Source organism: Dama dama, chromosome 9, assembly GCF_033118175.1.
Source record: "Dama dama isolate Ldn47 chromosome 9, ASM3311817v1, whole genome shotgun sequence".
Lineage (NCBI taxonomy): Eukaryota > Metazoa > Chordata > Mammalia > Artiodactyla > Cervidae > Dama > Dama dama.
The window spans coordinates 54,855,378-54,867,469 of record NC_083689.1 but is presented as its reverse complement, the minus strand read 5'-3'; the positions used below and the strand labels follow the sequence as shown (position 1 = coordinate 54,867,469).

The 12,092-nt window shown below is 42.5% G+C and overlaps 1 protein-coding gene across 19 annotated transcripts in view; it reads right to left on the bottom strand.

Annotated features, from left to right (window-relative positions):
- The window catches only part of LOC133062488 (protocadherin gamma-C5), a 178,017-nt gene that overhangs the window by 76,388 nt on the left and 89,537 nt on the right, over positions 1-12,092 (bottom strand). The window contains exon 1 of one of the 19 annotated variants that reach the window (XM_061151548.1): positions 9,241-11,951. The exons of 16 other annotated variants lie outside the window; for them this stretch is intronic. In XM_061151548.1, coding sequence (XP_061007531.1) covers positions 9,241-11,595 — 2,355 coding nt within the window. In that variant the 5' untranslated portion in view covers positions 11,596-11,951. 2 more of the 19 variants (XM_061151537.1, XM_061151551.1) reach the window with 2 other exon arrangements.

The following is a 12,092-nucleotide window of genomic DNA, read 5'->3' as shown; positions in this document are numbered from 1 at the left end:
GCTTTCAACATTAGGATCTTTTGCAGGTACTATTGCAAATCTTGCTCCAGGCTGAGTCAACTAACATATTTAACTCAACAGCATTCCTGCTGAACTGGGGAGTATTATCATTTATATTTTCAATATATTAATGTGAAAAACATTAAAAGAATTTTCAACTACCATTTATAATGTATGATACAAAATGTAGTGTGTGAGCATATCGGCTCCAGGTCCATCCCCACTTTCTTCACTTCAAGTGAGGTATTCTTTTTCCACATTAACCTGCAACTTCTGAGCCCATTAATTCTGGACAACCAGCCCCAGAGGTTTTGCAAGGTCTGATTAGGAAAGCCACCTAGAGGAAACATAATGGGATCTCCTGTTTATCTGTTTCCACGTGGGCCGATAGCAGTATTCTGGGTCTCTGCTCTAGAACTGCAAACTGAAGAAATTAGAGGCCAAGGTTCTGAAGAGTTGAGAGCAAAGAGAAAAAACTGTTTCTCACTGGAATCTGAGAGCTGAAAGGCAGTAGCACAGTCTTACTTGGGCAATTAAATATTCTTGGAGATTTATATTCTCAATGACTCCAGCATATGCAGTCATAGTGATGACTTCTTTTTATTTCTTCTTGTCATTTAAAAATATTATTAGGTTGAGTCTTTCTTTTTATTTATTTTTAGTGTTTTTCCTCTTTATTTTTTGGTGGGGGAAAAGACTTTACTTTTTTCATATACAGAGTCTCAGGATGAACTACTGGCTGGATCTTCAGTTGTAAACATATAGAAAGCTTTTAGGAAGTTTCACAATATAGAAATTTTATGGATTGTGGCATCTATTTTGAAAATTTAATTAATCTCCAATTCCTTAGCTTTATATAGATAGATCAGAGAGTTGGCTCTTTTTAGGAGTTTGATGTAGAAGAAAAGCACAAGTAAAATGGGTTTTGCATTGTGATTTTCTCCCAGGATACTACTGTCTAATCACTGAATTCAAGCCTTTTATTATTTAGAAGGTGTACAAACTACTGTGTGAAATTTTTCAAAGAACTAAAGATGAAATAAGAAATTACACTTGTTCTCAATGATTATTAAATGTCTTTTCATGGCTTCTCTTGGAGAAATTGTGGAAATACTGATTTCTTTTTACATATAGATAAATTATTTTACCTGCCCTATGGTCCATCTGATGCAATTTCATCACATTTTCCTGAGCCAGAGATCTTCCAATTTGGTATCCAGAAATCTTGTCCTCTCTCAAAGATTTTTTTCAGTTATCTTTGCCATTGGCCATTTTTTCCTATCAGTGATTTTAAATGTATCCTGAAGACTGTGCTCTATTATTGATAAATTTTCATTAGGTACGGTTTCCTAAAAATGAGTGTAAAAACTCTAAGTGTAATATTAGAGTGTAAAATCTCTTTCCTAAAATATACAGTCATTAGTTTGATCAACATCCTTTCACAATTATGTGACTGCTTAAAATTTTTTAAAAATAGCTTTGTTGGGATATATAATTGATATATGAAGAGTGGCACATACTTAACATAAAGGCATTTACTTTTTTGAACTTGATATCTTGCATGAGGAAAAAGCAGATTTTTCACCAAAACTAATCAATTTATGATCACAGTTATATTCCATTAAATGTAACTGAGAAAACTGTATTACAATCTACTCATTTATCATTAGTCTTTTAATGCCATTTAAAATAATCTATGAGTTGAGTAGTCTCAGTAAGTTGTACAGACTCAGCAAGGATCCTAGGCCACTGCTGCTTCAAGGAAGATAATATCTCTTATAGAATGGAAGTCAAGGAAGAATGTCTGCTGACAGATTACAGTCCAATTTTAGGTGCTATAAAATAGTGGAACTGCAACTTTTAAGTGGTAGTTGAACATTTTGATTAACTTAAAAGATTAAGTGAATGCATATCCACTTTCCATATAACACAGAGGAAGATAAAAGTTCTTTACATAATTTCATTACTGAAACCAGAAGAAACATAAACATCCAAACCTACTGCCCAATTACTCTAAAAAGCCAATCAACAAATATCCCAATTATCTATCAATCCTAAATTATCAACAAATAACCTAAAGCTAAGATTGATATTTTGTGCAGCTATTAACTTAAATTCTCAGGTGGCCAAAACCAAATAACTCCAGCTCTCAGGTTTCAGTGATCCATTTTCCACTTAAATCATCCTGGCAATTCTACTGGAGTAAATTGGTCCTTAGATAAGATACTCCTTTAAGTAAAACCATGGTTCAGACAGAGAAAAGTTAACACTCATAAAATTGTCTCATCAAAAACAATCCTCCCTCTATCTTTTACAACTTTAAACAGGGTCTTCTCAATCGAGAATGTGCCTAAGCACTTAAGATTTTTACAGCAGCTTTCATAAACTTCTTAGAAAAGTTTTACCTCCACTCACGGGTCATCCCATTGTATTATCTGGAGACGCACACAAGTTATTACTTTTCCCAACAGAACAATAAGTGTTGTGATAGTGAAAGCACATCTTCTTTTTCTATTGACAATGTTTTAAAGAAAGGGGGGCATTTCCTGTTAATTAAGTACATATTATGAACTAGATGGTTTATATTATATGTTATCACTAGTCTTCACCACAGTCTTTCAGATTACATATTACAATTCTTATTTTGCTGAACCTGAAAGCAATTAAATAATGTTAAAGATCACACAGGAGTTACTTCATTACACAACTGCTGTTTCTCTATCACACTACGTCTTAGAATACCGATATTAGGTAATATTCAGAGCACATAAATTTGTCCATTCATTCACTCAACGAGTATTTAATGAAGCTGATTTAGCTTATACTGGAACCATACTTGAGATCACTGATACTTGAGATACAGTTTAAGGGTCATCATTAATCATTGCCCTAGCTCTTAATGGTTTGTCCCTAAATGAGGTTATGTGAATAGAAATAAACATAATTGGACCATACTAGTTTAGCTTTCCAAATAATTTCTATTGCATATTACATCTTTCACTGAATCAACGGACACATGAAACTGGCCACGTGATAAACATTTTAATAACTTTTACAAAACAATAGAAGTTATGTTTCCCTTTGTTTTCCCTGATATTTAAAAAAGGTCTATGTACTAAATTCCATTTGGGGGGCTTCCCTGGTGGTCCAGTTGCTGGGACTATGTGCACTCAATGCAGGGGGCCCAGGTTCCAATCCTGGTCAGGGAACTAGATCCCACATGAAGCAATTAAGAGTTCCTATGCCACGACACCACCAAAAGATCCTGCATGCTGCAACTAAAGATCCCACATGCTGCAAAGAAAATTGAAGGTTCTGTGTGCCACAAAAAGACCTGGCACAGCCAAATAAATAAGTAAATAAATACTTTTAAAAATTATTTTTAAAAATTCCATCTGGAACTTAATGTCAATACAAACTGCTATTTTCAATAAGCACAAAAACTTCATTAAAAAAATTTGACAGGTAGACCCATTTTATATTTCCTTTTATTGTCTTGGTTAAGAACCATAAAGTGACATGTAAACTTCAGTAGCAGCAACTGTCTCATTTGTGATCTTTCATTCCCCAAATGGTTTTCAATCTCTTTTATAAGTCTAGGTTTTAATTAACTATTGTATTTTTGAAAAGAGAAAGGCAACAAGTCAGGAGAAAATAATTAGGATACTATAATTTCCTACTCCTTTATAAGAATTCACCAAAAGAAACCAGGCTTCTCATAGGTTCCAGCAATGCTTTCCCAAGAATAATATATTATAGCATTTGATATCTGTTTGACATTCTACAATATGCATAAGGATGTAAGGAAACAGAATTTGTACATTTTCAAGAAAATTTTCCATGTATCTGAGAATTATGGGAAATTTTACACATGAAGAGAGAATTACTATAAATTTATGATGATATAAAAAATATGCTCAAAACACAATTTGTCAACTCTGAATATTTCACAGAAACATCATTAAGATCATCCATGTAGATAAAATGGGCTAAAGAAATATCTAACCTGGGAACACATACAGACTTGTAGTCCTGAAATTTATAATAGGGATTAAAAAAATAATCTGTTCAGTTTTTCCTCATACAATACTTACACTGTGTATATTTCAGTGAGAAAGTTTTAAATGCATATGAATAAACTCATGATATTTGGGATTTTGTGAATAATTTGAAACCATGAAATTACTTAGGATACTGAGAAAGTATAATGTATACATCTCTAATGACCAGAATCACTGCGCTTTAAAAGAAACTAAATGAAATTTATGAAATTGTTAAACAACTTCGTGTGTAGTTATAAGTCGCTCTGCTTATAAAACTTTACATAAAATATCATTTATAGACTTTTCATTGAATGAGATTTATCCCCTCTAGAAGAATCTGTGTTCTTAACAGATAAATTGCCATTGGATGTTCAACATAAAACTGTTGCATGGCCAATGAAAAATTAAAACAGCAATGAAAACCAGGAAGAGTTGGTAACTCATAAGAATTGGTACAGTTGGTAAATTAAATTAGAAAAATTATATAGAGTATTAAAAAGTACTTTATAAAGTAGATATAAAATTTAATATATAAATATACAAATATATTTTTTAAATTATAAATAAGGTGTGAGGGAAGGCCTGAAGGCAGACCGCCGGGTTGTCATCGGTGTCCGCAATGTTCATATAAATTTCTTGGGGTCTGTTTAATAGATTCCGAATAAATATTAATCACCCATAATAAGAGGTATCTTGCTCAAAGCTAAGAGAATACTTGATACGCACTCACCTGAATTAATGCACGATTATCTTTAGAAAACACGGAATCGCCTGAGAGCAAGAGAGGCTCGCTTTTCCCACAGCTCTCCTGACTGATAAGCGTGTCCGCATAGTTCGGCTGCGGGAAGATCACGTGACTCCCCCGCGAGTCCGCGGTGAGCGAGACCTCGTGCGAATAGGTCTGCAGGAAAGCCCGCACCCCGTCCACGCCCACAAACTGAGACGCCGGCACGCCAGCCAACCCGCTTTCGGAAGTCTGGAGCAGACGCGACGTGTGCCAATGCCGCAGTCTGAGCGCCAGTAGCACGATGACAAAGGCGAGGAAGACACAGGAGACCGCGGCCACCGCCACCACCAGATACAGGGTGAGGCCTGAGTCGTCGGAGCTGGCTGGAGATTCTAGGCTGCCTAGATCAGCCAGGACATCGGGGATACTGTCAGCCACAGCCACGGTGAGCGTGACGGTGGCAGAGAGAGGGGGCTGCCCCTGATCCTGGACCGCCACCACCAGGCTCTGCTTTATCGCGTCTCTGTCCAGCAGCGCCCGCGCTGTGCGCACCTCGCCCGTGTGCAGCCCCACCGCGAAGAGTCCTGGCTCGCTGGCCTTGAGCAGGTGGTAGGACAGCCAGGCGTTCTGTCCTGAGTCTCTGTCCACTGCCACCACCTTGGTGACCAGGTAGCCGGGCTCTGCGGAGCGGGGTGCTAGCTCCACGCCTGTGGAGCCATCGGTAGGTACGACGGGGAAGAGGATCTCTGGCGAGTTGTCATTTTGGTCCAGCACGAACAGGCTCAGAGAAACGTTGCTGCTGAGTGGAAGGTCCCCGCTATCATGTGCCATCACTTGTAGCTCTAAGTCTCGTAATTGTTCATAGTCGAAGGAGCGGAGCGCATACAGGACACCAGTGCCTGAGTTTATGGAGATGTAGGAGGACAGGGGAGCTCCCTGGAGGGTGTCCTCCACCAAGGAGTAAGTGACCTGGGCATTCTCTCCATAGTCGGGGTCATAGGCGGTCACAGAGATGATGGAAGCTCCTCTGGGGTTGTTTTCTAGGATATACGCCGAGTAGGAGGCTTGAGAGAAGGCAGGCGCATTGTCGTTGATGTCTGCCACATTCAGGGTGATGTGAGTTTCTGTGGACAGGGGCGGACTTCCTCGGTCAGTGGCCATCACGGTAATGTTGTAGCTAGGAACCAGTTCTCGGTCTAGGAGTGTGTCTGTCATTAAACTATAATAATTTCCATAAGACTTTTCTAATTTAAAGGGCAGATTCCTTTGGACGAAACAGGTTACTCGTCCATTTTCCCCAGAGTCTTGATCATTTACATTTAAAAGGGCAATTAACGTCCCTCTGGGAGAGTTTTCCGGAATGGAGCTGGAGAGAGAGGTGACTACTACTTCAGGGGCGTTGTCATTCACGTCCAAAACTGTGATCAGGACTTTGGCTCGCGCAGAATATCCTGCGTTATCCGTTGCTTGCACTTCCATCTCGTAGAATCCTGATTCCTCGTAGTTCAACTCCCCTATTGTTGAAATTGTCCCTAAATTACAATCTAGCTCGAAAAGTTGGGCCGCTTTGTTGTCCACATACCGGAAGGAATACATCACTTCCGCATTGGATCCTTCATCAGAGTCGGTGGCATTTACTTGAAGCAGTTTAGTGCCCACGGCCACATTCTCCGGAACGCTCACACGGTACTCGGATTGAGCAAACGCTGGTGCGTTGTCGTTCGCATCAAGGACCATCACACGGATGCGCGCAGTGCTAGTGCGGACTGGATCGCCCCCGTCGGAGGCCGTGAGAACCAGGTGGTGAACGGCTTTTTCCTCGCGGTCCAGGGCGCGCTCCAGCACCAATTCCGGGTACTTATTACCATCTGCTCCGCTTTGCACGTCAAGGGAGAAGTGAGTATCACTGCTGAGATCGTAGCTCTGGAGTGAATTCTTCCCTATATCCGGATCCCAAGCGTGGGGAAGGGGGAACCTCATCCCTTTAGCTGCGTGTTCACTCATTTTTATTTCTAATTCACCTTCCTGGAAATATGGGGCGTTATCATTAATGTCCCTCACTTCTACCACTACCCCGTATATTTTCACTTGATCCTCCATCAGAATCTCCAGATTTAGTTGACACTTGACGGCCCCCATACAGAGCTCCTCCCGGTCTATCCTGCCCGCAGTGACCAAGCTGCCGCTCCGCGGGTTCAGAGCGAAAAGTTGTGTCCTACCTCTGGAGACGATGCGGACTCCGCGCTCCTCCAGTTCCTGAGGCTCCAACCCCAGATCCTTGGCGATGTTCCCCACCCTAGAGCCTTTCTCCAGCTCCTCGGGAACTGAATAATAGATTTGTGTGCCTCCAGTTTCCCACAGAACCCCCAGGAGAACTCCCAGCAAGACTAGCTTTTTGCAGTCCCCGTGCATTCGCGCAGGAATCATTGTCACTTTCCTTGAGTACTACTTCAGTTCTTCCTTTGATCAGCGAAGTCCGGATCAGCTCACTCGTCCTTAAAAACCCACAGTTTGGGGACCCGAGCTCCTCTGCTGTTTCCTCAGAGTCCGAGAGATGGTTAATTTTTCTCTGTGCTTGTGCTTCACGCGCGTGCACGGCTGGCAGGAGCTCTCCGCTCTTCTCTCCCGGTTGGTGAACAGCGGCGCTCAGAGTCCTAACCAATTACTGCACAGTCTTAAAGTCCGGGAAACCATTTTGGTTTCTAGACCTTAAATAGCTCCACCTACTGTTCTTCAAACAGGGATGAAAGTGGACCCAACTAAAACTACTGTATTCATCTTATTTGGAATTTCAGTGAACTTTTTATTCCCCTAAACTTCTCATATACAGCCACCTTCCTGAGATTATTTTCTGTACCTGTATGTATATTCTGATTTTGCTGATGAGCTTTTACATGAAGTTTCTATACACAATAAATTTAACCATGTAATTTTAGTACACCAGCTTTGGTATCACCCCCCAACACACATACATACCTATTATGGAAATCTCCTAAGGCGGTTCATGTTTTTAGAAATTATATAACAATAATTTTAAAATTCTCACTCAACTAAAATCTGGGGCAAAAATTTTCAGTAGATTCTTAAATTTGCCTAAATGAAGAACTACTTTAACAGGTTGTTGACATTTAGCGTTTAAAAATCAAAATTCTACAATAATATGGCAACCTAAAGAAATGTGATTGCACACATTATCAGAATCACACTTGACAGGAAATCAAGTGAAGAAGACACACATTTATAGAACAAACTAGAAGCATTCCAGAGACACTGGTTCAAGATGGCAGAGTAGAAAGACATGTGCTCACCTACTCCTTCAAGAGCACCAAAAGCACAATGAATTGCTAAGCAAACATGGACAGAAAGATGCAGAACCCACCAAAAAAGATACCCCACATCCAAAGTCAAAGGAAAAGCTGCAATGAGATGATAGGAGGGGCACAATCACAATAAAATAAAAAAAAAGAAAGCATTCCAACTAGCATTTGCTGGGGATATGGGTAGGACTCTACTAATATATTTCAAAAGAATGTTTAGGATCAGTATCCTGTGAAAAACCACAATGGAAAAGAATTTGAAAAAGAATATGTATATATGAATGACTGCAGTACATAAGAAACTAACACAACACTGTAAATCAACTATACTTCAGTTAAAAAAGAGAATGTGTAGGAAGATTAGAAACTAAAATATTATAAACTCACCTTTTTCTGGGAAACATCAAATTCCAGTTACTGACACTTACTGGTAATATATTTGGAAGCCCACCAAAATATAGGGGAAAAAAATCTCACTATTGTGCTTTCACATATGTAAATATTTATATTATGAGGATAAGCATATTTGGCAGGTATACCATAAATAACATCTTTAACACTGCAATGAAATCAACAGATAGCTCTGAGAAGAAGTAGGATATAAAATTTATCTGTTCAGTTGTACTCAAAGAATCCCTAGCAAATGTACCTAAATATTATGTAGTCATTATTATGTCCTTAATTTTAAAGTTTGTATGCATTCCCCTCTCACTTTGTAGTTAAAAGAGTAAAGAAAAGCCTTATATGCTAAGATATTGATGTTCTAAAAAAGAGAAATACCCACAGGAAAAAATTATGCTTCCATTAAAAATATGTGAATGGCAGCAGCATTATACTATCCACATCTCACAGTAAGAGAGATTTTGTGTGGGGATAATAGAATAGAAACTCAGATGAAATTGTCAAAATATTTTAAATACTTGAGGGTTAACAATAAGAGTTGCTGACCTACCCAGAAAGAAACAGAAAAGACAGAGTGGGCAAACAAAAGTGAAGCGATAGTGGATATAATCTGTTTAAGATTTTTTCTTTCTTAAATACTGTTTTAAAAATAATCCAAACCCATCTGCAGATGAAAGGCATTCATTAAACTCACTTAAAGAGAAGCAACAGAGTTACAGCTTAACTTGTTATTCTCCTCAGTGACACTTACTACCAAAGAAGCTTCATTAGAAAGATCTTGTGGGGACACCACTTCTGGCGTCAAGGTGAGAAAGTCGAACCTTGGTTTCTGAGAATCCGCAACGCACAGATTGTAGGAATAAGGCAAAGTCCCCTCACTGTAGTTGGGGAGAACCACAGGTCCAGTCTTAGAACAGAGATCAGATTGAAAACAGCCCCAGGTGGCAAGTCTAGAGGAGCGTCGAAAGCGCAGGACGACGGCCAGAATCACCGCGAGGAGGAAGAGCACCGAGATCAAGGCCAAGGCCACCACCAGGTAAAACTGCAGCTCAGCCTGGGGGTCAGAGGGCGCGGGCCGGTCACTGAGGTCCGGCAGCGCCTCCTGCAGGCTGTCGGCGAAAACCAGGAGCAGCGTGGCGGTGGCCGAGAGGGGCGGCTGTCCCCCATCGCGCACAGCGACCAGCAGGCGCTGGCGGGCCGCGTCCCTGTCGCCCAAGGCCCGCGCCGTGCGCACCTCGCCCGTGCGCAGCCCCACGCTGAACAGTCCGGGCTCGCTGGCCTGCAGCACGTGGTAGGACAGCCAGGCGTTGTGTCCAGAGTCTGCGTCCACCGCCACCACCTTGGTGACCAGGTAGCCGGGCTGCGCGGCGCGCGGCACCGTGTCGAAGAGCGCCGAGCCGTCGGGTCCCAGCGCCGGGTACAGCACCCTGGGCGCGTTGTCATTGCGGTCGCCCACCAGCACGCGCAGGCTCACGTTGGAGCTGAGCGCGGGCGAGCCGTGGTCGCGGGCCTGCAGCGTCAGCTCGAAGGCGCGCAGCTGCTCGTGGTCGAAGGCGCGCTGCGCGAACACCACGCCGCTCTGCGGGTTCACGGACACGTAGGACGACAGCGCGCGCGGCTCCAGGTCGCTGGCCACGATGGAGTAGGAGACGTGGCCATTGGGTCCCAGGTCGGGATCGGAGGCGCTGACTTGCGCGATGGAGGCGCCGGGTGGGTTGTTCTCTGCCACGTGGACCGCGTAAGAGGCCTGGTGGAAAACTGGAGCGTTGTCGTTGACATCGGTGATTCGTAGAGTGACGCTTCTGCTGAAGGAGAGGGGCGGCTTGCCCCTGTCTGTGGCTGCGATGGTGACATTGTACTCCGGGGTCTGCTCCCGGTCCAAGGCCCCATCTGTCACAAGCTTGTAGTAATTATTGGCGGAAGATTCAATTCGAAAAGGAACTTTTTCTTTTATGAGACATGTGACCTCCCCATTTTCTCCCAAATCTTTGTCATGTGTTTTGAACAGAGCAATCACGGTTCCGGGTTTGGCATCCTCGGTTATGGAACTAGACACCGAAGTGAAAACCACCTCTGGGGCATTGTCGTTCTCATCTAAAATGTCCAGTATAACTTTACACTCACTGGTCATGCCTCCACCGTCCTTGGCTTCTATGCTTATGGTATAACTGCTACTGATTTCAAAGTCTATAGGACCATTGGATTTAATTTCTCCACTTTGATGATCCAGCACAAACATGTTTCCAATACCTCGCAGTGTTTTGAAGGAGTAGGTGATCTCTGCATTGATGCCCTCATCCTGGTCAGTGGCCTTCACCTTAAGAACAAAAGTGCCTGGGGGTGAGTTCTCACGCAAGCTAACTTTGTATACATCCTGACTGAACACTGGGGGGTTATCATTGGCATCAGTGACCTTGACCCTGATTTGAGTGGTGCCAGTTTGGACGGGATCACCCCCGTCCACTGCTGTCAAGACCAGGAGGTGGGAACTCTGTTGCTCCCTGTCCAGGGGCTTCTCCAGCACTAATTCTGGGGCATTCTTGCCTTCAGTCTTATCCTCAACCATCAGAGAGAAATGCTCACTATAGCTCAGTTGGTAACTCTGGAGAGAGTTAGGCCCTACATCTGCATCAATAGCTGATTCCAGACCAAACCGAGTTCCTGGAATTGCTAACTCGTTGATTTGTAAAACGATGTTATTTGGGGGGAAATGAGGTGGATTGTCATTTATATCTTCTATTATCACGTTTATGTGAAAAACATTTAGAGGATTCTCTGCTACAATTTCCAAGGGTACAACACACAAAGGGTTTTGGGGACAGAGTGACTCCCGATCTATTCTGTCACTCACAATTAAGTTCCCATTCTCCGTGTTTACAGTAAAGTATAGTTTCTCAGAACTAACTCTGAGGTTGCGGGTCAGTAAATCCTGTACATGCAGCCCCAGGTCCTCGGCCAGATTCCCCACCACGGAGCCTCTGGTCATTTCTTCTGGAATAGAATAGCGGATCTGTTCGGAAAGCGCCCCGCAGAACAAAGGCAGCAAGAAAGGAAAGAGTACTTGCCGCCGCCGGGTACTGCTTCTCTGCTTCACCCTATTTCCCATTCTTCTCTGCGATGCTGCAGCCTCCGACGTGAAGAGATGGTTTGCAAACTGCGTTTAAAATATTTACACCGATCACATAGAAAACTCAACGCTCCCAGTTTGAAGACAACCCAATCGGTATTCCGGAATCAGATTTGCGGAGTAGCGAGCCCGAGAACGGGCTACTCTTCCTTCGGACTTGCTTCTGTGACTGCGCAAGAAATCACTCGGGTAGACGCGGAAAGCTAGTTCTTGCAGCGCATTGGCCAACAGCGGCGCTCGGAGTCTATTTAGCAAACTGCAGTCCGAAGCCTTGTAAATAATGGGATTCAGTATTCCAGCAGATATGTTGAACTAATGTATGGTCAATGAGGCAGTTTAGGAGTTTTGGATGGGTCTATTTTCCAGTGTTTATTACCAAAGAGGCTTCCGTAGAGATGAGAGCCTATAAAAGAGCCATTAATCCAATAATGAGGAAAGTTTGTCTTTTTCTAATTAGAGGAAATGCACATATTGGA